Raw genomic sequence first — 25,288 nt, 5'->3', positions numbered from 1 at the left:
GCTCTGGTGCTTGGCTTTGCAGGTAAGAAGAATTAAGTTTGCAAGCAAGGTTGAGGGGAACATCATGGAAGAAAGGTACAAAGGCTTTAAGCCAGACCTCTCTCTCTTTTTTCATTTCTTTTTTTTTTGGCAGGGTGGCGATGAGGAAAGTGGTGTAATTTGTGGCCAAACATGCCACACAGCTAAATTGCAATTTCGGCTTTGTTCATACCTGAGAAACACACATTTAGTTTCCAGTTGTTGTTTTTTTAAAAAAGAAATTCCTATTTATAAACTTATTTCTTTTATTATTATTTAGAAGTCTAATGGAAGATAGAGACTTACCTTCCCCAGGCTAATGCTTAAAGAACCTCAATTAACTCAAACAATGTCAGAAGGAATGGATGTGATAAGAGAACCTTACATTACATCTAACAAAAAAGTAAACAAACATGCAGGTAATAAAAAATGGACAGTTGAGTCAATAAGAAGCAAAACCTTCATACTGTGTTAAGTCAGAGGAAAAGCACTTTTGTTTTGTAAATAAATGTGTATGTGTGTGTCACACATAAAGTGAATGCACCCCAGTGCTTTAATGATGTGCCTGGACTACTTAAGGTGGACTTCCTGTCCAAGATAAAATTCACAGCCAGTTTTAAATCCAAATATGAAGCTAATTTTGAAATTTGGCGTGGGGTGGGGTGGCAGAAGATAAATTCTGAATTATTAAGTGAAGCTGAGCAATGGGGTCATTAAAGGGAGAGAGAACAAACTCCCATTTTAAACTTGTGCTAATGTCGGGACGCAGCTAACAATTTGGACATGCTCAGTCACACTTTAATAACTCGGGGATCTTTGCCTCCAAAGAGCCCAGGGCATGGTTTGAAGGCCAAAGGTGCAGCAACCTTACTAAAGCCGAGCAGGTCTTCTCTGTGGTCACTGCCTGGATGGGAGACCACCTGGGAGCCCTGCATACCTTTCCTGAGCTCCCTGGAGGAAAGCCCGGATATAAACGCCATGAAGCAAAACGTATGAAATGTGTGTACTTCAGATTAACTCTGCTTCTGCAAGGCTGCAAAAGTCAGTGCTGATAACGGGCCTCCCAAGTCCCTGAAACATCCCTCCTCTCTTTTTTGTCGACCCAAACCCTCCACTGGGAGGGTGCTGGAAACAAGCAATTTCCCACCCCACTGCCGTCATATGCCCCAAATCCCAAACCTTGAGACAGTTTGGTTGCTCATTAAATATGGCAAAGGGGCCGGGCGGGGAGAATAAGCTTCTGTAATCATTTTCAAAGGGCAGAAGGGAAAGAAGGCAGAGTGGCTTTGCCAACGCTGTTATTTCAGGGGTTTCTCGGGGGGGAGCAGCGCTGAGGAAAGTTCAAAAGCCGCCTTTAACGATGGGGTGGAATTACCAAAATGGCTGGAAACTTGCACTCTACCTGGTCAACAAAAACGTATTTGGCACCCAAACATCAATGGCTCAAAGTCTGCCTTTTCTCCAGCCACTTGGCGAGCAACATGGCATTTATATCGCTGCAATCTCTTCATCTTTGCCGTCTTGAGATTTTGGCTTCAGCTTTGCACAAAGACAAAGATGAGCAGAGACTCTTCTGCGGTGAGGGAGGGATGAAGAGCACGGCTTTTGAAACCGACTCTTATCACCCAGTTCTCTCCTGGGTTCCCAGAACTGGTGCCCACGGCTACAGAATTTGATTAGCAGCTGACGAAACAAGTGAAGCAGTAGCTCCAGTTCCAACTCAGAAGATTTCAGAAATATTTTAAACTGCATAACTAACTTCTGCATTCACTAGGATATCCCGGCAAGACTTTTTGGATAGCAGAAAAATACTGAGCTTTCAAAAAAAACAAAAGCAACTTCTCATTGTGAATTACAAAGCTCGAGAACTGGGAGAGCGTTGGGACTTTTAAAACCCAGGAGTCTATCCTCAAATGTCTGCAGTTTCAACCCAAACTGGAGAGCCACAAACACTTTAGGTTTTGCACGAGAATCTCTTGGTCGCCCTTTCACCTTTATCAGAAGCTGGGACAATTTAGAGGCTGACGCCGCTCTTTGAAACTTAAGCCACTCCTTCCCCTGCCTTGCTTGCTCACGTGAAGCTACGCTGAGAGCCGAGGGACTTAAAAGCAGAGTGAGTTAAGAGAGCAGAGTCAGTTCACCCAGAAGTCTCTCGGGAGTGCTGACAACACAGTATGAAGATGACAACAACCAAAAGGTCACTTAACTGCATCGTGGTTAAAAACGCTATTATAGGTAAAAAGAATATGTGGATTCGTATCCAAGTCTCACAGTAAGTGACCCATTTTTTTTCCTCCCCGGTTTGAACCATTCCTTCACGATGCTTCGGTCAATGTTTTGTTCAAATCTCGCCTTTCAAAGGCTGCTGTGCGCCCCTCCCCTCCCGTCCTCCCCAGCTGGAATATGGAAAAGGCACACACATCTGAAGGAGTGGTAATGGGAAGCTGAGCCTTTGGCAACGTAGAGATTTAACTGGCGTTGCAAATAAATAAATAAATCACCCTCTACAACAGCCCTGCTCCTCCTGCTCGACTTCCACTGGCTTGTTACCATCATACCTCCTTAACAGAAGAACATCTAAAGCAAAACCTCAATGCTGCTTGCCTTAGTTCGTGTGAATGCAGCCAAATGACATGACAAAATCGCAAGTGGGGTCTTCAGCTATTATTTTAACCTGAGCCACCCACAAATGGTCCTCAAATGCTCGTCAGCAGTTTCCAAATTTCTGGGCCTCCACTGCACAAATCGAGAGTGACCTCCCCCCCCCCAACCTGATCCTACAGAGGAGTGTTGTATGGGAAGATGGATGCAGATGAACAAGCTGGCCTGGTTGAGGCACAACCACCTCAGGTCAATAAACGACTGCTTATTGGACAGAGATAAAGTGCTATGCCAGCATCCTTCCTCCTCCCTCTGACAGTTCACTGCCAGGCTTACGCAGTTGAGACTTCCAGGAAACAAGTAGTTTAGCCAACCATGGGAGACTTGCATTAATGCATTCTTCCCTAAGCTGAGGCTGATGGGAGTTGGAGTAGAAAACCTGTGGAGGGTACCAGCTTAAGGAAAAATGTGTTAATGCCCAAAGATATGAGGTAGCAGGAGCATATAAGCACAGCACCTGTTCTTGGACTGCTAAACACTAATTTATTAGACCAAGATCATTGCACTGCCTTTCAGGGGATTTTGTCCACCAATCTTCTCTGCAATAAACTTTCGGGGAAGGCCCAAGAGGCCGAGAAATGCAGTCTGAAAGGTGCTGGTTTAAACCTTCTCAGTGCCAAACTTTGGAAGAAGTTACTCCTTAATCTGTGGAAAATTAAACTCTCTGTTCCAAGATGATGGAGACTCATGGGATAAAACAAGTCACTCAATGAAGCTTCACCTGTGAGGATTCTCTTCCTGTCACCCCTTGTGTCGTCCTCCCCCCAACACTCCCCCCGCCAAGCTCCTCCTATCCGCCAGCCAAATTGCCAGTTGCTCCAAGACTCAGCTTTGTCTTAAGGTAAAATAAAACTACAACTACACACTTTTTTGCCCATGATGTCGTGAAAATGCATGTTGACAGCCTGGTCCACTGATTGTTCGTCCTCGAAAGTAATAAATCCAAAACCTAGCCAACGACGAAGAGTGAATCAAGGTAGCAGGGTGTTGTGACACAAAACAGGATGATGAACAATATTAGGGGCGAACCAAGGGTTCAAGCAAGGGTTTCAGGTGACTTGGGGTAGGGCTTGGCGTGACTTCTCAATGGCAAGATCTTCTGGGGCTAAGGGGTGGTGGGAAAACATGATAGCTCTCTGTTATTTTGGGTGGAAATTTGGCTGACAGAGAATATATTACGGGCAGTACTTCCAGGGGCAACTTGTTTGCCCTGCCAATTAATTTCATGAAAATATATCCGAGAAAATCCCAAACATAGTCCTATGCAGAACACACTGCATCCCCTTGGAAAACTACCAATGGTCAAATCCAGGACCACTATTAGCTGATGCAATTGCAGCCCTTTGCAAAAGCGGCTTTCTAAAATTTTTCAATGAAAACAAAATGCATTTGGGGTGGGAAATGGCGTTGGGGTGGGGACGTTTAATCGTTTTCCCCCTGAAACCCAAGATTTCCCCCTTGGTTTAATTTTCGCTTTGCAGCTAGTGCTGACAGCAGCCATTTATTGCTCTAAAGCGTTCAACAGAAAAAAAGCTACAGTCTCTGTAACAGTTATTTTCTCTCTAAGCTTATCCAACATGGTTGGGTAAGCTCATGGAGCCTTATCGTAGAAAAGGTTCGTACTTAAAAAAGACACAAAGATACAGGCCAAGATAGATCGCAACAGGTCAAAATTCTGCTGCCAGCAACAAGAGCAGGGGCGGGGGGTGGAATCAAATTTAAAATAAATGGATTGTGGGGAACTTTTAAGAGCATCTCCAATACGTAAGAGTATAAATGAAGCCAGGTCCACGATGCAGCAGCCTCTACAAAGAGAGCTGCTCTTTCACTTGTCTGCAGGCAGATGGAAGTCTTGGCAGGGCAGAAGTGGAAAGATGGGCACTTCTGCATCTGAGAGACAAGTGATTCAGAAACTTCCACTATTTAAAATGGAGGAAGGATGTTATCGGGGACAGCTGCCAATCACCTGCGCAGAAGAAAACTGTGCTCTTTTGCTATTCGCTCAAGGTTAGGAAGAAAAATGAGAGGCAAGCAAGAAGATTCAAAGAAAGGAGGACTGCAAACACCAGAAGGGGAAACTAAGCAAAAATTTGAGTGTTTCCCAGAAGCGGGGATCTGCACTTGAGGCAGACCCAGATAAGAGGCGATGGCATCATGGGGGTTGGCAGGGAGGTCTTTTGTGAATAAGAAAGACAGCAACGAAAGGGCAGGTGGAAAACCAAAAAGTTGTCAGGGAGGCAAGTGCTAAAAGAGGCTGTTGGATGAGAACCTCTTCTATAAGAATGTAGTGCAGGTGGACAAGGGGTGAGCAAGCTGAATGATTGACAACAGGATGAGTGGGAAAAGGTTGGTGAAAAGCTCTTGGGCACCTTAGCAGCACCTCAGGACACTGGAAGAAATCTGGGGCGTTAGCTTCACAAGGAGATTTCCCTTGAAGCCCAGGAAGCTTTGCCAAAGAGCAAAATAGGTGCAAAAGGCATAAGGAGACTGAAACACAAGGAGCTTTGAGAAGGGGAAAGCCTAAGGTTTAAGAACTTGTTGCAAGGGGGAAAGTTTGGAATTTTGGGGTGGGAGAAAACAGATGGATGCATCCACCTCAGATATTAAAGGTTGGGGATCAGCTCGGCTGGTTTTTTTTTTGTTTTCTTAATTGTGAACTCTTCCTCCATTAAGAGGGGAGATTGCTATGCTCCAGGACTAGATGAGTAGCCGGCTGCATTCTGAGCCCTGAGTCACAGTCCTGTGGAGATAGGTTTGGCTGATCGCTGCAGCTCTCTCAAGTTCACCCCAGCAAGCTTTGAGAGCTGAACTGCAAGAGAGGAAAGCACCTCAAGGCCAAACACCCCACTTGATCCGCCGCATCACACTGTCATTCAGGAATTTCTCTGTGAGCCCAGAAGACTCAAACAACCAAATACAATGCAAGAGGTTTTGGACTCGTGCAATTTTGCGTTCTGCAGATGTGTAGATTTAGCTGAATGGTGCATGCAATTCAAAGGTGCTCGTAATTTTCAGTAGCAGGCAAGCTAAAAAAAGTAATGACTGTGACGCGTTTCTTGACCTTAAGTGTTACCTCAGTGTTCAGCCACACTGTCAACTCTGCCTTAGTATAAAACTTTGCTTTTCTGCTGGCTTTATCATGAAGCCATTTTCCAAGACAAGATTGCGACAAGAGACATAGGACTTAAAAGCGTAACATTTACAAAGCTGCTATTCATTAAGTAAGCAGCATAACAGACCCCGTCCAAAGACGTGGACCAAATTCCTCTATAGGATGTCTGCATCTTTCCTATCAGTGGTCCTCTCAAATCTATACTTGGTGCTAAGTTGGAAAACTGGTAGGATGCAGTGGCAGCGAGGGGAACCAGTTTATATCATACGTCAGTCATGAAATCACTAGGTGGCTGAAAGGAAGCCAATTAGTATTCAAGTGCACATTCCCCGTCTGTAAAATGGGAATAAGGGGTGGGTGCCCAGTATATGAGTCAAGCTTCCTAACAGCCATACAAATGACTGAGCAGAGATTTTAAGGTGAAAGAAGGAAGTTTAAGATCTTAAGAGGACAAGAGCTTGAGCAGAAAGAGACACCAAGAATTGGGACAAGAGAGTGCGTTTTCCGAGGATACTTTAAGAGAGGAACTAGGACAGCAAGGGAGACTTCACAAGTTATCAATGTGATGCACCCAACAGCAAGCAACACAGGACAGCCTCTGATGAAAGAAGCATTTGCTCCTTGCATCCCCCAGGGGTCTAACCGACACGTTGACACTTGCAGTGAAGTTTACAGCTGTGCAACTGAGTGGAGAAAGCACAGGGTTGCAATGGAAACCGCAGGACAATGCAGACAAAAGCGGTTAAGAGGCAAGCGGTGTAAACGTGAGAGTCATGTCTGCCCGTATTCGGAATAGATGGATCGCTAGTGCAGGTTGCAGAATCATGTCCAGCTGGCTGAAAGCTGGCGGCTGTGAGCCTAGCCGGATCCAATCTGCCACACCAACTTGCCACCCATGTTTGGCATCCAGCGCCGGACACGCTTGTTGCAACATGGGGCCTGTGATGGACTGGGCTGAAACGCCCAGCAGCTCACGCCCTTCAAACCTGCTGGTGGTAGCTTATTGCATATGCGAGGCTTTAAGGCAAAAGACAAAACCTCAGAAGGAAGCCTTCAAAGTTTCCTGCTTCGTCACTGGGAAAGTTGAACTGCGAGAGCTTTAGGGGGTCGTTAGGTTAAAAAATAATAATCACGTTTGGGTTTTGTTTTCATGGTGAGCACAAGGGCGGGAAAGATGGTTCAAAGTAGAGGCAAGGTTCTTTTAATGCCTCTCCCAACTTTAGGGGGCGAGGAGAACCACGCAGGAAGATGCTGCTCTTTACTGTGTCAGTGAGTTTTTCTGTTGAAACAGTGCAAAGCTGTTGCAAAACGAATTAAAAGGCATCAAAATAAGAGAAAAACCGCCCGCCCCCACATATTGAAAACTTAAGTTTACACTCCAAATAAAGACAAAAGCCCGAACCCCTCCTCCATTTGTGGAAATGGCCTGTACCTCTGTGATAATCTATCACCTAGAGAGAAGAAAATCTAAAGAGATATTAATCACAAACAGTTCACAGAGAAAGAGAGAAGAAAAGGAGGGGGGGGAGAAAGAACTTAACATTTACTGTACTTTTACTATGAAACACTTAAATATGCCACTAAGGATGTATGTCTAAATTAAAATAAAAACTAAGACTTAACAGCTTAATCAATATGAAGTGAAGAATTTACATATTGCTTTAAAATAATGGAGTCAACAAGGAAGAGTGGAAAAGTCTAGATGGCAAACTGTTTCCTAGCATGTCTGACATGCTACCGAGTGGGTTAGGTGCAACTCACGCAGATGACGTTTTTGTTTTAAAAACTACTGCCTCTAAGAGCCAACTGAAAAGTGATTGGTGGAATGGAAAGCAAGACAAAACAAGGGCTTGATTGCTGTTGGGGCTGAAGCTGAGAAGGCACTGCTGACTCAGCCTTTCGAGTTTGGGGAGAAACTGCCCACTCACTCAAACTATAAAAGCAGTTACCCCTCAAGGGTAACAGGGGGCTTGCCTGGATCCTCATCTGCAAAACTTTTCAAGCAGCAACTTAAAGAGACGTGGCCTTTGCCCAATGCTTTCAGCTGAAGCCATTTAACAACAAAAAAGGTCAAAGCTGAACATTTGTTCCAATCCTGCAGTTAATGATAACTGCAACCTTGGAAAACAGATTCTAAGAGCCCGTATGCTCTAAAGGGGGGGGCATAGGAGAATGCATAAGCTTAATGACTGCTTCTTTTCACTCCTTTTCCTTTGCCTATTTGTAACAAGCAGCTAAATTCGGGTGTCAACCTTTTTCTTAAAGACACCTTTTGGGGGCATGGGCAGGTAGGGAGGAGACAGAGACGGACATTTACCGCAACACCTGACTTCAAAAAGCAGCAACACACTGGAGGATGGAATTGCATGAATTACATGTAGTAGTTTGTTCAGTGGAATAATTTCCTGAGGCAATGTAAACAATATAGATATATTGTGTGTTGATGTTGTGAAAGTTTGCCATCTGACATAGGGAGAGGATAAAGAAATTTCAAGGACAAACTAGAGTCTCCTTTACCTCGGGGCCGCTGCTTCTCTGCATCATAGATCATTACCACTTCAGTGACCTAGAAAGAGAGAAGGGGAAATTCTACTGATGAAGCTCCCACAGGAGGGTTAACACACGGCAGCAGGATGAGGCCACGCAAAGAAAGCAGAAGCACAATCAGACGCTTGAGGTGCGGCTAGCGATAAGCATCTGATAGGAAACAAGGCAGATTAAGCCGTTGGCAAGGCAAGTACCCTTCCCCAAGCAAAGGCTGAAAGGCAGAAGATCACTCGTGGCTCTTTCTTCTGTCAGGTGTTAATATATAAGTGCAATAAACTTTTTTTAAAAAAACAAATGGATAACTGAGAACGCAAATGCCAAAGTGCAAACCAAAGTCGCAGATCGATAGAGGGCTACCTCCCCGCCCGTCTTTTAAAAATTCACCAAACAAGGTGCAGCTTAATTGTACCAAAGCAGCAGAAAACACTTCTTGCTAGGAATAGGGAGAAAAGCAGGTGGCCCTGGAGAGAGGACGGATGCGTGAGCTGGAGGAACAAACAAGGAACACAGAGCATGTTTTCTAGCCGTCTTAGTAATTGTTTCAAGCAGACAGAACTCCCCAGGGTGGCAGAGTCTGCTCATATAAACAGGTGACCTGAGTTGACCACCCTTTACTAACCTCTGTACCTCGTTTACTTTTTCAAGGGGCAATCTAGAGGCTAGTGCATGATAAGCAAGGGAAAGAGAGCCTCAAATGACAATCAGGGCTCCTAATAAGACATATTTTTCACCCCTGAATAACTGATGCCATTTAATAATGACTCCCCGAAAAACTGATGCAAGATTGTCACGTTTGGATGGCTAAGCAGCTCTCCCTGCAAATACAGAAAATCTCTCAATGTTTCCCCAAACAGTGAACAGGGCACTGCTGGGGCAGTGGGAGATTCTTCGGTAGTGAAGTAATGGGCTGCCCATTCAGATTTCACAATTCTTTACAATTCTGTAGCTTCTGAAATCAATCTTAGCTGTCACTTAAGCCCAGAGATCCCAGAGGCTGTGATTTCAAGAGAACACTTATTTCAAGTGCGCCGCCACCCAGATGTCTGAACTCAGGTGTTTGACCGCAATGCCCAAATCTTTAGATGGTGCAAGAAGTCAGGGAGGCAGGCATATTCCTTCCCAGGCGGTATGGGCTTAAGTTGGCTTGTGCCAAACATCCTGAGAAGTGGGGGAGAGGGAGAGAAGATGGCAGCACTTATAGGCTGGCAGTCTCTTCTCATTCTGTGATTTTCTAAACAAAAGAGAAACGTTTGTCAGCGGAGTTCTTATTTGAGAACCTTGCAAAGATATTTTTTGAGATGTGTGTGTGTGCAGAAAAAGGTTTATATTTGAGCACAGGGGCTGCTATCCCCTTAACAGCCATTGGAACAATGCTACCTTGAGACAGCGTCGTTCCAGGGCATTCTGGAGAAATCGAGCCAGGAGGAACAGTGACAAGTTCCAAGAGCTGCCCAGTCCTCAATATTCAGCCCAGCCACGTTCACAGTCTGCAAATGAGGCCTAATCGACAAATCTATACGGATCAACTTACTGATGGCCTCTTTAGTTAGACAAGGAGATAACAAGAGATGTCACCTAGCTAGGCACAAGGGGAAAGAAACTGCCATCAGCCACAAGCTTGAGGGGCTCTGCTCCCCATTTTACAGGTGCTTATGCTGTCCAGCTCAGCCTGCCTCTGCTGTGGCAGGAGGAGGGCATTTGACGCTCAGAGCCTCTCCCAACTAGCCCCAGGAGGCTGAGCAGCTCACATGGGGAAGCTGAGGCTGAGTTGTTGAAGCAGCCATCAGTGGGAAGGAGAAAATTTATCACCCAGCACCACTCAAGGGCTTTTAGGTAGCATCTGCCCGGATGAGCCACAAATGCCCCCCAGGGAGTATTTTGGGAGCCAAAGGACAACTGCATAATGAAATGGGATACACATGGGTCCGCCCAGGGCGAGTTAAGGTTGGAAAAGACAACTCGTTTGGCAGGATTCAGGTTACCAAGCACGAACGTAGATCTTACTAACATGGGTCAATTCCCTTTTGGGACCTAACCAATTATACCTTGTGCATTGTCCGCCCCGCCTCACCACAAAAAAACCCTCAAACAAACAAGAGCATCACATTTCTGATTCATCTGGGCAAAAGTAGTCATTAGTTGCTGAACAAGTTCAAGTTTACACATTCGCTGTTGGGAAAAGCCAGCTCCCCCTTTTTAATTGTGCATCTCAAGTTGAATTCCAGTCTGCTTCTAAAACTGACCAAACTAAATTTTGCAACCCTGCTCCCCCCCTCAAAGACCTGGGTGGGAAGAGAGCCATTTTTAGCCAGCTGGCTGAAAAAGTGGCTAACTGAGTCCATTAGATTGCAGACCATGTGGAATTCTCGCATGCAGCCCATGGAGGCTCCCCACAGCCCACAGCCACCAGGGTCCCCAGAAAGCTGTGGCCAAGGAACACCCACCCGAGAAGTAGCTAAGCCTGCTGAAAATGAAGGACAGGGTGGTTTAAGATGGGTGCTTGGAGGGGTGCTTCAGGCTACATAAGCTGCCGGGGTTATATATGCACCCCGAGCTGTGTTAGTTCTGCACCACTCAGCACCTCTCCCTCCAGTTACCTGCCAGGCTGTCTAGTGAAAGATTAGGAGCAGGAATGTTTCCAGCACACACAGTGTAGGCCCATGCTTAAAGTGCTTGTGCAGAGGACTGATGCTGAGCAGAGGAAATTCCAGGAATCTGAAGGACTACCAATATTTAACAGAAGCAGGGTACTAGTCCCAATGAGACAGGGTTTTTAATAAAACAAAAACCCAAGCACATGGTAGCTAGGTGAGGTTTTAGAAACCAAAAGGATGGCTGGACAGGCCTGCCCAGGGCTTCAAAGGTTGAGGATGTTTTAATACCCGAGCACAGTTCCTTGCCCACCCTTCCACCTGCGCCTCTCAAATCCATTCTGTTCCAGCACACCCCAGAACCAATTTCCTGGTGCTTCCTAAAGCTGCTGCTGGGACTCCTTAAATTCCTGTGAAAATTTTGGGGTTTGGGAAGGAAGGGAAACTATGAAAAATCAGGACACCTGGGGACTTATTCCAAAGGTAAGATTTGCAGGGGAACAAGGACAGGAATACAGATAACCCTGGTTGGACTTACTCTTATTAAATTCATTACCCACCTTTCAACAGCAGGCCACTCTGCCAGTGCATTAAAATTAGCCCCCCCCCCAATTCAGTACCAGCATAAAACATACCACTATTTACTGTTTTGGAAAACAGTCAGCTCTTTTCCTGGGTGAGCCAGTGAAAGTTTAGAAATGAAAGGTCCACAGAAACCCAAGCCTCTGAGAAAGGGAAGAGTTCTGGGGAAATCGTGCTTCACACCTCATGTGTTATACTGGTAACACTCCAGGCTTAAACCTATGCAAATCTACTGTTGTGATTAAATAGGCTTTTCTTGTATTAACAAAACCCTGTTTTCAAAGCTTGCTGGTACGATTATTCCTTTTCTTTTCAGGCCCTAGGTGCCTGGAGCACAGAGATAAGGGCCAAAGCATGCCCGGAACTGGGAGTCTACCATTCTCTCTCTGCTCCAAACATAAGCAGCTTGTAAATTAAAGTATAAATGCAGGCAACCTATGTCCAAATAATGATGAGTTGTTTGATGACTTACCTGCTTTCGGGGTGGGTGGGAGGGAGAAAGAAGAGGGGTGGGGGTTGGAGGGGGGTGGAGTGAAGAATGTGGCCCACTTGAGAACAAAGCATGAAAACGATATGTGAACAAATTGCACCTTGACCAAAAATAATCAGAGCTACTTCTGTGAATTGGTATTTTCACCACCGACCAGCCCCAATGGAAATCTCTACTCCCTGGCTCTGAGAAAGGATGGTCATCCACTATCATAATAATTTATCAGGTGCAAGAGGAAATTGCTGGACACACGCAACTCAACATATCCCTGCTACATTACACCCTTGCGTTGGATTTTGTCATAAGCCGGGAATGGGGGGGGCATACTTGTCCAAGAGTGAGGAATGGATATAGTTTGATAATAAAATAAAATAAAATAAAATAATAATAATAATAATAGAATAGGGGAACACTGAGCCCCTCACCAGAGGCTCCAGCTTTCAGGTGGGGGGACCCTAGAAACGGTCAGGGCATCAAGGGAGATATCACACTGGCTGGTCAGTCCACGCTGAGAAGACAGAGGGGCAAGAGCAGACTTCATGGCATCAAATTAATTCCAACCAAGGTCTTAGCAGAAAAATTAATTCTGCCACAAAACAGTACAAATACACAAAAGCCATGCTGTCTACATTTTGCAAAAATCAGACATCCTTATGCTGGATCAATGGGACTCCCTCTTTGAGAAGAGGCTAAACCATGGACTCAGGATTCTGAAACCGAACACCTTAGAACCAGGGGCTTTTATGACTAATGCCAAGAAATGCAAGTTGCTTGCTTTTTTTAAAAGGAGCAGCCAGCTACAGGAATATTTCATGTTGCTGAAGCAAAAAATCAAACTGCAGGTGTAAGGGAGGGAATGGAGATGGAGAAGGAGATGGGAGAAAGAAGCTGCTTTCAGGAGACCTGATGCCTGCCATCGCAATAAACTCACCACTCCGAACTTCTTGAAGTATTCCCTGAGCTCTGTCTCGCCACAGTTGTGAGGGATCCCACCAACAAAAATTTTATTAGATTTGTTATCGCTCCTGGATCCTTTCTGCTAAGACAAAAGGGACAGAAATGGTGGCATTAAAACTAGGGTGTATCCTTCAAAGTGATGCTTTGCTCCATGCTTGTGGAAGCGCTGGTCCTTTTGACAGCCAAACAACTTCTGCCTTAAAGGGAGAAGTGCAAAAGGATTCTTTCACATTGGACTTTAAATTCAGAGACGGATCCTAACTTGTCTTGCAGTCTGCAGTTCAGATCCGGCTCAAAGACACACACCCTCCAAACAAACAAAAAACCACACACACACACACACACGGCCAGACTGCCATATGTCAGTATGCATCTCCACTGCAAATGGCAGAGGGAGCGAGGTATATATGAGGCAGCACCAGTGGGGTGGGTGTTGAGAGATATGGTTTTAATGGGTAACGGTAGAGGAGAAGTCCATTCCTCTTACCATTTTTATCAGTCCTCTTATCTGTAGGGGCTTTTGAGCAAATGCTATTGGAGGGCTAGGGCACCTCCCCAACCCCCAATAACTCAACAACTGAAGCGGTGAACAATAGCCAAAGTCTTCCTCTCCTACTGGAAGGAAGTGCTGATGTGTTATGCTACAAATGTGTGTCCAGGTGCTGAAATGAAATATTTGCACGTGGATGGAATCACATCGGACAGAAGGTGAACAATTCAGACATTACCTTTCTTGAAAACCAGCTGCACCTAAAAGGCTCATGCTACTGGAGCAGGCACCTTGAAAAGACTCACCAAGTTAAGTTGCCGTGCGTGAACTGAACTCTGCCTGCGTGTGGAAGTGCTGTTAAGAACACTGTAATCATTTCTTCCCCACCCATGCCTCCTCCATATTAGTGAGATGGGCAGCGATCAAGTACAGCAAACAGGACAAAGGTGAGAAGGGAGGGAAGGATTTGATAGCAAGGGCTGATATCAAGGAAAGCAGAGTTGCAGTACAGGTCCAGAAAAGCTTGGCAGAAAGAGAGGTTGAAGGCATGGCTTGAGAGCACAGGAGGAGAGAGGACATTCTGTGGAGAGCGTAGTTAAAAGCAGGGACAAGGGTGGGAGTGGGAGAATGGAATGGGCCGCTGAGAGCTGACAGGCATGGATGGAGCCAAAAGCAAGGGGACAGTATGCCAGGGAATCTGGAACTTATGTGGGTGGCAAATGGAGACACCTGCAGAAAACCCCAGAGGGCAGATGCGTAGGCAGAACTCTGGAAAAAATCCCCAAGCTGAAGAGATTTACCCTACATGCTCCCAAGGCTGGGTTGCTCCTAACTGACAGGAGGAGCTAACCCAACGGAACCCCTCAGAACCATCTGACTTCACAAATTGAACAAGCACACTAGGACATTCGGTAGGACCCTTCATTGTGGTAGCAATTGCGTTATGGAACTGGCTCCCCAGTGAAGCCAGCTAGGCTACTTAACTACAACAAGGGAGGTCAGGAAATGAAGTTTGACCACTAAGACTTTATGGCTAATGCCTTTCCTGGCCTGTGATAACACTTATGGCTCCTTTCTATCCCCCCTTGAACAATTGCTTTGCGGGGAAGGGATAGACATAATATAAACATCAATAATAAATATTCATTGGGCAAGGAGGCATCTGAACACAACAATGTTCATGTGTCAGTGTTAACATGCCCCACTGCAAGCAGCAGGTATACACATATCAAAACCACAACTCCCCCCCCCCCCCGAGCGCCAGATTGTGAAGATCAGCGGGTTCAGCTGAGCACACTGAAACATGGTTGCTTTCAGCAAGCGGTGACATCTGGCAACCCAGTCCCCAGAGCTTCATTTGTTTTTTGACAGTGCGGCTGAATTTTGCTGCCCTGCTTCCAGCAGGTTAACAAAGCTCCTCGGAATTTGGACATGGGAAACATCAGCAGCTTAGCAAGGGCACTGAGGGATGAAAGAGCAGACAGCAATGCACACCAAAGCGGCTTCCTTACCCATCCCTCCTTTGGTCGGGTTCTCTCTGGCTGCATTCCGCGAGGGGTGCAAGGCTTTGGATCAATCTGTCAAACAAGGGAGAGGGTGAAACAGGAGGCAGGGCAAGCCAGAGTTTTATTTGAAAGGAAAAGAAGACCCGAAGCTGGCTTTGCCCGATGCTGGCATTCAACAAGCAAGCTGAGGGGTGATCAGTAGGTCCTGCCCTCCGGAGGACAGCTGAAACCATCTCTCAAGAAGCCCATAGAGGCAAATCTAACACTGACAGATGTGTACCAACTCAGCACAGTCATCTTCTCTAAAGGCAGCTACTAGGCTATGTAGCAGAAGGAGAGAAGGGATGGCAGGGCCTTTCCATCACTGCACAGCTGAGAGACCGGCAATGTTTGGCTCCTCCTCTCCTTGTACATTCTAGCCAGTTGTTATAAGAAACTGCTAACGAAGAACTTGTGCCCAAGCCTCCTTTGTTCTTCTTCCTCCTCCTCCTCCTCCCCATCCCTTTTCCATGCCATGTCTTTGAAATCCATGAGGGCAGGGACTGATTTGGAAGCTGTCCTAGGAGCCTTTTAGTTTAGTTTTGCTCAAGGGTAGAATAAAAATGCTTTGGATAAATACAGGCAGGCTAGGAAACTCTGAATCAAAGTGGACCTAGCAGTCGCTCCCAGGGCTGGCTGCTTGCCCACTCCTTCCTAGCATGTAAATGGCCACTCGCCTGTGAGCCAGCGCTGGCAAGGACCAGGGCAGCGAGGCTGCTGCAAACTAGAAAGAGAGCTGGGCCTTAATCCCCTTCGGGAAACTGATGGGCCTTCGTGGTACATGCCAGCGGGCAGGCTGTCAAGTACTGCTTTGCTACTCCCAACGCTGGTGGACTGATTCGCAAGCCTGCCTCATTTACGCCACACTTTCATTTTGCAAGAGCATGAAAGCAGCCACCTGCCAGACTTTGCAAATCCAAGAGACAGCAGAACACACAAGGGCATGCTACTTAACTTGGTGTGTCCTGACTCGAGAGATACTTTGGGGTGGTAGCAATTCCAAAAACAGGAAAAGAGGGTTCATCTAGCAGTCAAGGGGAGAGGGGAATCTCACTGTTTACCACCCATGATATCGTGAGCAGATGTTAAGGTATGGGGGACAGCATATAAGAGAAGGGCTGAAAGTTCCCCTAAAAGCTGAGTTCTAGTTAGGTTTGGCCTCAGTTCGGTCACATATGGAAGGATCAATTGCTCAACCAAAGTTTTTAATTATTCAGTCAGTCACAGTCACAGCTGCCTGTTTAGCTTAAGAAATAACTGGAAAAGCAATCACTCCCCCACCCCACCCAAAACTTACATTTCGGCCATCTAATGTGTGAGGCCTGCTGGCCAGGACTGTCCCCACACAGTTGGGATCTTTGAATTTGACGAATCCAAACCCTCGCGACTGATTCGTCGTCTTGTCTTTCATTATAACGCAGTCGACAACTTCCCCATACTGGGAAAAGTAGCTGCGGAGAGTTTCTGTTGAAGAAGCACACATACACACACATACATTTTGTTGAGGAGGATTTGCCGGGAGACAGAACGTGGGCAGAGACGGAAATAAATGCACCCCCACAACACACGGTCTCAAGCTGGCTTCCACCTTTTTGAGAACATAAGGAAAGCGTGCAGGATCAGGCCAACAGACCATCTAGTCCAGCATTCTGTTCTCACAGTGGTGAACCAGAAGCCTGTGGGAAACCCGCAAGAGAATGATGGATTCAGTTTGGATGGCAGACATAGCCCCTGCAGGGCAACCAAAACAAATGCTTGAAGTATTCATTACCTTAAAATGGCTTCCCGGCCATTCAGTGCTTTGAGAAGCAGCAGAACGCTGTTCAGAACAGACTCATAGGGTCCACAGAAGGACAGCTTAATGGTGGAGGCAAGACAGCCAAGGCACAAGGAGCAATTTGTAGTTATAGGGAGGCTCGTTTTAATAAGGCTTGAGGATTTGTACTCTCACTCACTTACCACTGCCCTCCCAGTAGCTCCTCACCCCCATCTCTCAGACAAGCAACCCACCTTGCAGGGTGCATCTGAGGCTACACTGGCCACAGGGAAACCCCAAATGCTTTGGCATGAGGCAGCCCTCTCAAAGCCAAGATACAACGAGAGCAACAGCCCAGAGGTAGGGGACCTGAATTTTAGTAAGATGTGCACGATCAATTTAGAAAATGGTTACCTTGCGTGGTACTCCAGTCAAGGCCACCCACAAACAGCTTTCTGTAATTCAAAGAACACAAAGGTTAGCATCTGCTCTGTGAAAACAAAGGCCCCTTGAAATCTGACAGCCCACAATCTACATTAACGCTCTTCTAGTAAGGTGCTATACCATAATAGGCCTTCAGAGGGGTAGCAGTGTCTGCATGCTTTGTAGACTGTGAATGTGCTCCCACCCAAGAGTTACCTCAACACTTTTACTTACCTTATGAAGCAACATGTCTGAAAAAGCAAAATTTCTTCTTGATCATTACTCCATCACACCATTGCAAAAAGTACAATATTAAGATTGTACGGAGTGCTGGTTTAGATATATACACGGTAGATATATTTTTAAAAGGTGTGCCAATACTTTACAGTCTGAATCTCATTCCACCGAGCTGCCCTTTGAAGAAAGCCTTTGTTCTGCCCCTTTCACCAAGACCAAAACAGAGGTAGCAGTTTGCTAAGGCAACCAAGAAAGGTCACAGCTCAGCTGATATTTCAACTTCGATCTCTCACTAACACCCTATTCACTAGACCACAAAAGCCCTGGAAAGCCATTCTGGCAGGCTGTTTGTTTCCCCTAAATGGATTCAGACAAACCGTTTGTGCCTAAGGAATTGAACTGCATCTCGGGAAGGTATCCAGCAAGTAATTCACTACCAGCAGCAACAACTTTTTGCAAGTGCCCTTTTATTTTCCAGGCGCAGATCTCACAACTGCTGCAGTGCTCAAGCGATCTACTCAACAAGTATGCCTCGCCTATGCCCAACTTAGGGCTTGAACTGCCAGCAGAGGGCCTGGCAGGCTCTCAATCAAGAAAACCTCCTCGATTTTCTAAACAAACTCGCGCCAGCACTAGAACCTTAGGTGCATGGTAACACAACAGTGTAATTTGAACACTAATACTGTCATTTGAGCATGGGAACACTAGGACTGTGGCTCATTAGAGCTTTGAAGCCAATGGAACTATTACAGTGAAACAGCTATTCACTGTACCAACGGTGTGCCATGGGGTAGGGAGAGGCAGAGCCTGGGGTGCTCCAATTCCCACCAGCCCCAGCCATACATGAGAGATGATGGGAGCTGGAGTTTAGCAACACCTGAAGAGTCACAGGCATTTGAGCTTTTTGTGCCCTGTCCCTCTATGCTAGAGATGCACACCTGACCCTCCCTGTGCTGCACAGAAAACTATTTTCAATGTTTTAAACTCCAGCGCCGGAACAGACAAATCTCATCATTGTACCCCACAAGGAGAGTCAATCTTCAGTCTAAGTGCCACATGTAAAAAACAAACAAAAACAACCCCAAAGACATAACTCTAAACGCACACACAATTTGTGGGGACACATATCCCTCCCCCACAATATTAAGGCAAACAGTACCATCCATCAGCAGTGCAAACGGCAACACGCTCTGCTTGCACGCCGTATGGGTGGGAGAGGGACTGTTGGGAAAACACCAACGGCAGAGACAAAGGCTTCCCTCAAAGGTGCAGCAATTCAAGACCCAGGCACCATCAGCTTCCCATCACCTCCAGCCATGGGCGTACCCAGGATCAAAACTAGGGGGGGGCAAGGGGAGGGGCCAAGGCACGGAAGGGGAGGGGCCACAAAGTGGGCGGGAACGGCGAACTCGCGCTCCGCCGGGCTGTGCCCCTCCCTAGAAGCAGGGCTGGTGGGTGGAGGCGGAGGCGGAGCCCAGCCCAGCGGAGCGCGAGTTTGGCGTTCCCGCCCACCGCGCCGCGCCGCGCTCCCTGGTTCCCCGCCGCGCTTGGCCTTGCCAGAGGGCGCGACGGGGAGCTGGAGGGAGGGTGCGGCGCGGCGTGGCACGGCGGGAATGGCGAACTCGTGCTCCGCCGGGCTGTGCTCCGCCTCTGCCCACCAGCCCTGCTTCTAGAGTAGGGCAGCTGCCCTAACTTGCCCCGTGGTGGGTACGCCCTTGCCTCCAGCACCAGGATACAGCTCAGGCTGACAGATGCTAAAAATCCCCCCCTCCTCCAATTAACAAAGTTTACCCCTCAAGGGTATAGAATCATAAAATTGTAGAGTTGGAAGAGAAGCTTTGCCTATTTATCTTGTTCCCCCAAACACTTCTGGGGTGGGAAAGAGAACAGAGCAAGCAATTAACTCTTTGAAATATTTTGTTTACGTCATGTGCAAGGAAAGCACTTGGGGTTTATTGACAAAAGGAAGGGTTGGCAACTTTCGGTATCAACAGGATGCCCAGTTCTGGACAAGAGCAAGCTTTCAGTTCATATTATATTCAGTCTAAGATCCACTATTTGGAGGGAGGTACAGAACAGTGGGTTGGGGGCAGGGGGAGGCAGAATCAGAAATGCCTCTGAGCACATGCTCAGCTAAGGAATTGGTTTTCAGTAACAGAATTGAACTCAGCTGTCACTGGGCTAAGAGGAGGTAAAACCACAAATAGGGGAACAGACCTCCTGGCTGGCAAACAAGTTATTAGTGAATCCCCAAACACAATGGCATGATTAACCCCATAGGTGGGGGAGCCAGGTGTATGGCAGGAGCTGCTGAAAGAAAACTTAAGCACCACAAAAACATCTAATTGTGTGTGTGCTTCTCTAGGGAAGCACGAAGTCTTCAACACAGCACAAACGTGGCTCAAGTTAAAGCAGACTCAAGCCAGACAAAAGAGGGAGGCCAGACTATAGGTCTCTTAAGTGGTCCTCATCAGCCTTCCCTAACCTGGTGCCCTCCAATGTATGGGATACAACCCCAAACAGCCCCAGCCAGCTTGGCTGCATGATGTTGAAGCTGATGGGAGCTGCAGTCCAAAAACACCTGGAGGGCACCAGGTCAGGGAAGGCTGCTCTCCAGGGTCTCAGGCAGATGGGTCTTTCCCCAAATAAGCTGGTACTTATGCTTTTTAAACAAGCAATGTTAGGGACTCAGGTTGGGACCTTCGGAATGCAAAGCGGATGGCCTGCTACTGAGATGTGGTCCCTGCCCAGACATGTTCACCCATTCGGGTAAAGAAGTCAAATGAGCACACTGTTTTTGCCGTAATTATGATAAACATTTCAGCAATAAATTAGGACAGGCTGTATTTTCCAAGCCAGACAGTGTAAAGTTCTTGGGAAGCTGTAATACGGTAAGAGTATGAGCACATGAGGTTCAGCAGAGGGATATGACCATGGCAAAATGACAGGCACACGGGCTGGGATGCAGAGCTATAACACAAATCTTCCCCACTGGCGGGGGTGGGGGGTGGGGAGAGGAGGAGTTATATTGAAAGTGCTATCTATATATATTTTACAAATAAATACTGTATATGAATGTTTAAGAACAAGCATAAAATCCCTTGCTGATCTTAACCTAACAGCTATGTTGTGTTGATTAAGTTGTGGCTGAGAGGATTTGACTCCTCAGCTGGTGCTAAACTACTTTCTCTTTTACTCAGGATTCTAGCTCTCATGGTACAAGATGCTATACACAACCATGCAGACCATGCTTGTAAAATACTCTCGTCTGCAGCCCAGCATTAATTGTGCTTCTCTACTGCTCATTACAGAAGCATCCTTCTCCTCTATCACCAATTATTGTTTCCCAAAAGCATACAGAGAGCAGGTGTAGAAACTCAGTGTTAGAAACTCAGATACCGTGTTTCTCCGAAAATAAGCCATACCCCGAAAATAAGCCATAGTGATAGGCAGTTTAACCTTGTAGGTTAGACTGGACCATACTTTTAAAAAAAGGCATCCCCTGAAAATAAGCCACCGTGGGTTTTTTGCAGGGATTTGAACCGCCAACCTTCCAATCGGCAAGCCCAAGAGGCTCAGTGGTTTAGACCACAGCACCACCCGCGTCCCATCTACAACTCTACAATTCATTCACTAAGGGACAACTCTAGCCTCCACCACCATCACCCAACCCCAGGAAAAGACGAACCAAGCACACCTCCCCACGCAGAGAAGGCAGTTCTTTTTATATCCGTTTCTCTGGGCACCAAGATAAAAGAACTACCCTACCCGATGACTAATGGCTTTGTCTTGTCAATTTGATCCAGAAAACTGGATCTACTCCACAAGTGAGCCACACCCTAAGGATGGTTACCATCAGACAGACAAGACTCACTGGAAGCTAGTTCTAAGTGTCATGGGAGGCTGAGCAACAACAGGTTCTTTGAGGGAAATTTTGCTGCACAGGACACTTATGACAGCATTGTGAACTTCCATCATTGCTGGTATCGCCAAGAAGGTAGAACTGGAACCTAGTGTCTAAGGCTTGCTTTGCATGTAGAGTGACCCAGGCTCGATCCAGGTTGACATCTCCAGTTAAACAGGAGCATGTAAAAGGCCCCTTCTGAGCCCCTAGAAAGTCACTTCCTGTTTGGGTAGAAAACACTGGGCAGGATGGACAAATAGCCTGACCTGGTAAAGGCAGCTTTCAATGCTCCTATGATCTCAAATGCAGGCAGCATAGACAACATCAGAAAGTGGAGGCAGGGGAAAGTATTCTATTACCGTGTTTCTCATATTATAAGACATGTCTTATATTTATTTTTTCCTCAAAAAAACCCACTATGGCTTATTTTCAAGGGATGTCTTATTTTTTTCCTCCTCCTCCTGCCGTGGCCGGCATTGCTGCTGCGCCTATCACTATGTCTTATTTTCGGGGTATGGCTTATATTCCTTGAATGCTTAAAAATCCTGCTATGGCTTATTTTATGGGTATGTCTTAAAATATGAGAAACAGGGTATTATTATTATTATTATTATTATTATTATTATTATTATTGCTGCTGCTTTATCATCAAGTAAGCTTTGCATGAAACAGCTCTAGGTATTAAAACTCAACCCAGCCTCAGGATCATTTCACATGGTGCTGAAGAGCAAATCTTCAGGAGAGTGCAGTGACCCAAAACCTCCACAGCTTTGCACCTAGGAATCAAATAGGAAAATAGGCATAGGAAGCTGCCATATAACAAGTCAAATCATTGGGCCATCTGGCTCAGTATTGTCTTCACCAGGTATCCCCAAACTTTGGCCCTCCAGATGTTTTGGACTACAATTCCCATCTTCCCATCACTGGTCCTGTTAGCTAGGGATCATGGGAGTTGTAGGCCAAAACATCTGGAGGGCCGCAGTTTGGGGATGCCTGGTCTTCACTGACTGGCAGCAGCAGCTCTCCAGGCAGGGGGCATTCACAGCGATACCTGGGGACACTGGTGGAGAATGAACCTGGGGCCTTTTGTGCACAAAGCAGATGTTTGACTGCTGAGCTATATGGCCCCTTCCCACATTTTTTCAGTTTGTGGAATCCAATGAACAGATTGAATTGGACCACTATGGGGAGGGAAGGCAAGCCCTTGCTTAAGATCAGACAAATTCAGGTTTATCTGAGCTCTTGAAATCTACCACTGGGAAAACAGACATCCAACAAAAAGAATTTTCCTCTTTCTTTCTTTTTTTGAACTAGTGCGGAGTTCAGGGCAGCTTTCCGTGCAAATGCATGAATACCGCTCCCAGTGTTTCAGCTCACTTTAATAATATGCAGTGCCCATCAATGGCTGCGCAGAAAGCACAGAATGTGCCTACGGAGGAGGGTTGTCCAGGGACATCAATACTGAGAGATGTCACCTCCACTGTTAGCAAGGCAGGACTCCAGCACTCACCCACAATCTTATCACAAGCTTGGCTGAAGCAGGCATCAAAAGAGATGCCCAATCACAATCCCAACTGCACAGGTCTAATGAATACTTGAGAGGCACCCTATTATTCACCAATGAAAGGGGGAGAGGCAACTTGTGTGGAACTAAGGGCTACACTGGAGGGGTACAGCTTAATTCTTGGATGTCAGGTGTGTGTGACTAAAACAACTTGCATGCAAGAGTTCACATGCTGAAATATAGTCTACTGATGTAGCACACTTGTTCTAGAGGGCTAAGGCAATTTGAGGGTGTTGACACTAGGAATCTTTTCCACATACAAAACGCTTTACCATTCTCATTGACTTGCAAAAATTCGGTAAGGTAGAGAGCATTAAGATTCCCATGTTACAAAAAACTGAGGCTGAGACGTTGCGAGTGGTGCAAGGTCACCCAACAGAAATGAGAATACTGTAAATGACAAACTATGAAACTATGGATATGGGGTTGGTTTTACTTGTCCCTGACCCTGCTCTGGCATGTTCCCATACACATTAAATCCCATTCCCCCCTTTTTACCGAAGGGGCTCGGAGCAGCCAACATTCCATTAAAATTACTGTAACCCTCCTGCCCCAAAGCATATCCTAAGCCAAGCATCTCTCTGCAAGGAGGAGGGACTTTGAAATCTTTTCAGTCTTCCAGCTCCATTGTAAATTATTTCTGGCCACCTTGACAAATATTCACACACACAAAAAAAAGTGTAGGGTTTTCTGAGGTCAAGCAGAGCAGCTGTATGTAAATAAAGTGTGGCTATTTATACACAACTCCATAGATTGCCACAAGCTAAGACAGTTTTGGCCTTTGGCTTTGTGTTAGATGGGATTCTGGTACACTGAGCAAATGCAGAACAAACCGGCACTGCAGCCTGAAGATGGCATGGAGAAATAAATTAATAAACAGACAGACCACTAGAGAAGCAAGCTACCTTGCACCAAACCGTTCCAACAAAACCTCTCATCTTCCGGTGCTCAGTCACTGCCATCTGAACTATTTTACCAGCAGTTCATCTCCCATGCCGTGGGTAACCTGGTTTGCCTGACCCTTGGTTTTAAGCAACACTTTCCTTAATGCTAAAACAAAATGCTACCAACAGCAACAACAACAAGGAACAGGTACTCCTACATACCTAACTGAAAGCCCCAAGGAACAGGGTAGCAAAGCACAGAAAAGCGATCCATATTATTTATAGGCTCTCGCTCCCTTGGATTATTTTGGGCTCTACTGGAAGGTTGAGATAGAAATTTAATAAATAAATAGTTTTAATGGCCATAGAAAATTTTCTCCAGGCTAGATGCATTCCAATTCAGACTGATTTGGTACTAAGCACCACTGAGCTTGTTGCTGAGGAACCATATGTAGGATATGGATGAGCACCCTCTGACTTTTGGTTTTAGGTCCTGCGCCATTTTTATGAATTTGCTGTATGTGAATTTTGTGTAATAAGCACCCAACAAATGCCCCCCTCCTTTTTTGCATTGGGTTGCATCAGATGCAGTGCCAAACCATGGTTTGGCCGCCATGGGTGAATATTAAAGAAGCCTTGGGCTTGTGTGCTCCCTCTCCTCACTCCATGTGCAATGCATGGCATTTCTGTCCCTCCTTTACTTCCAGGAAAGGGTGGAATTACTGCGCACAGTGTGAGGAAGAAGGGCAAGGATGCAGCAGCAGCAGCAGCACAAGGACCTTTTATCAGATTCGGCCAGTATGCAGGCTGCAACCTTACCTGGATGGAGAGAGTTTGGCAACAATTACCCATGCTGTTACCAGAGATGGATGTGGGATTGCCTCTGAAAATGGCCTGAAAGATGCAGTTGGTCAAGAAGCAAAGCACTGCAAGATTAACTGGGGCTGGGCAGTATGATCGTATTATGCCTGTGTTTTGCCAGCTGCCCTGACTCTAGTCTGTTTCTGTGCTCAATTTAAACCTTTAAGGCTCTAAATAACTTCAGACTGAGTGACCTGGAAGGCCACCTTCTCACATACATACCTGCCCACACCTTAAGATCCTCTTTGGAGGGCCTGTTCCAGCTGTCCCTGCTGAATGAAGCAAGGCAGGCAACTACCAAGGAAAGGAGAAGGCACTTTGGTTATGCAATAGCCTTCCCAGGAAGGCTCACCCAGTGGTGTAACATGGGCTGCCAAAGCCCAGGGCAAGGCAAGTATCCTCGGCACTGTCTGTCGATAGGTGGGAACTAAGGGGAAAAGCTCAGCAACCTACCCAAGTGACAGCCGTGGTGCCCTGAGAGCACTGAGCATGGCATAGAGTGGAATGGAGGATTGGTCGGGAGCAGGGTTCTTTCCAAAACCCGTGCTGAGGACATCGGGAGATTTAAATGTGAGAGGGAGGGCACACTATTTTTAAAATTTATTACTACTACTTTATCTTTATTTTGAAATTTTGCACCCCTAAGAATATTTGCGCCGAGAGCAAC

At 46.4% G+C, this 25,288-nt stretch overlaps 1 protein-coding gene across 9 annotated transcripts in view; it reads right to left on the bottom strand.

Annotated features, from left to right (window-relative positions):
• DAZAP1 (DAZ associated protein 1) overlaps positions 1-25,288 on the bottom strand; it is a 43,858-nt gene that overhangs the window by 13,626 nt on the left and 4,944 nt on the right. For 3 of the 9 annotated variants that reach the window (XM_088673047.1, XM_035121057.3, XM_088673049.1), the window contains exons 2-7: positions 17,163-17,203; positions 16,290-16,456; positions 14,960-15,025; positions 12,933-13,037; positions 8,309-8,357; positions 3,546-3,628 (exon numbers count right to left, since the gene is read on the bottom strand). In XM_088673047.1, the coding sequence (XP_088529173.1) occupies positions 3,546-3,628; positions 8,309-8,357; positions 12,933-13,037; positions 14,960-15,025; positions 16,290-16,456; positions 17,163-17,203 (511 nt within the window). Of the gene's footprint in view, positions 1-3,545; positions 3,629-8,308; positions 8,358-12,932; positions 13,041-14,959; positions 15,026-16,289; positions 16,457-17,162; positions 17,204-25,288 lie in introns of all 9 variants that reach the window. The other 6 variants (XM_035121056.3, XM_035121060.3, XM_088673048.1 and 3 more) reach the window with 4 other exon arrangements.

The sequence above is a fragment of the Zootoca vivipara genome, chromosome 6, assembly GCF_965207765.1.
Source record: "Zootoca vivipara chromosome 6, rZooViv2.hap1.1, whole genome shotgun sequence".
Classification (NCBI taxonomy): Eukaryota; Metazoa; Chordata; class Lepidosauria; order Squamata; family Lacertidae; genus Zootoca; species Zootoca vivipara.
This window is presented reverse-complemented; position numbering and strand designations above follow the sequence as displayed.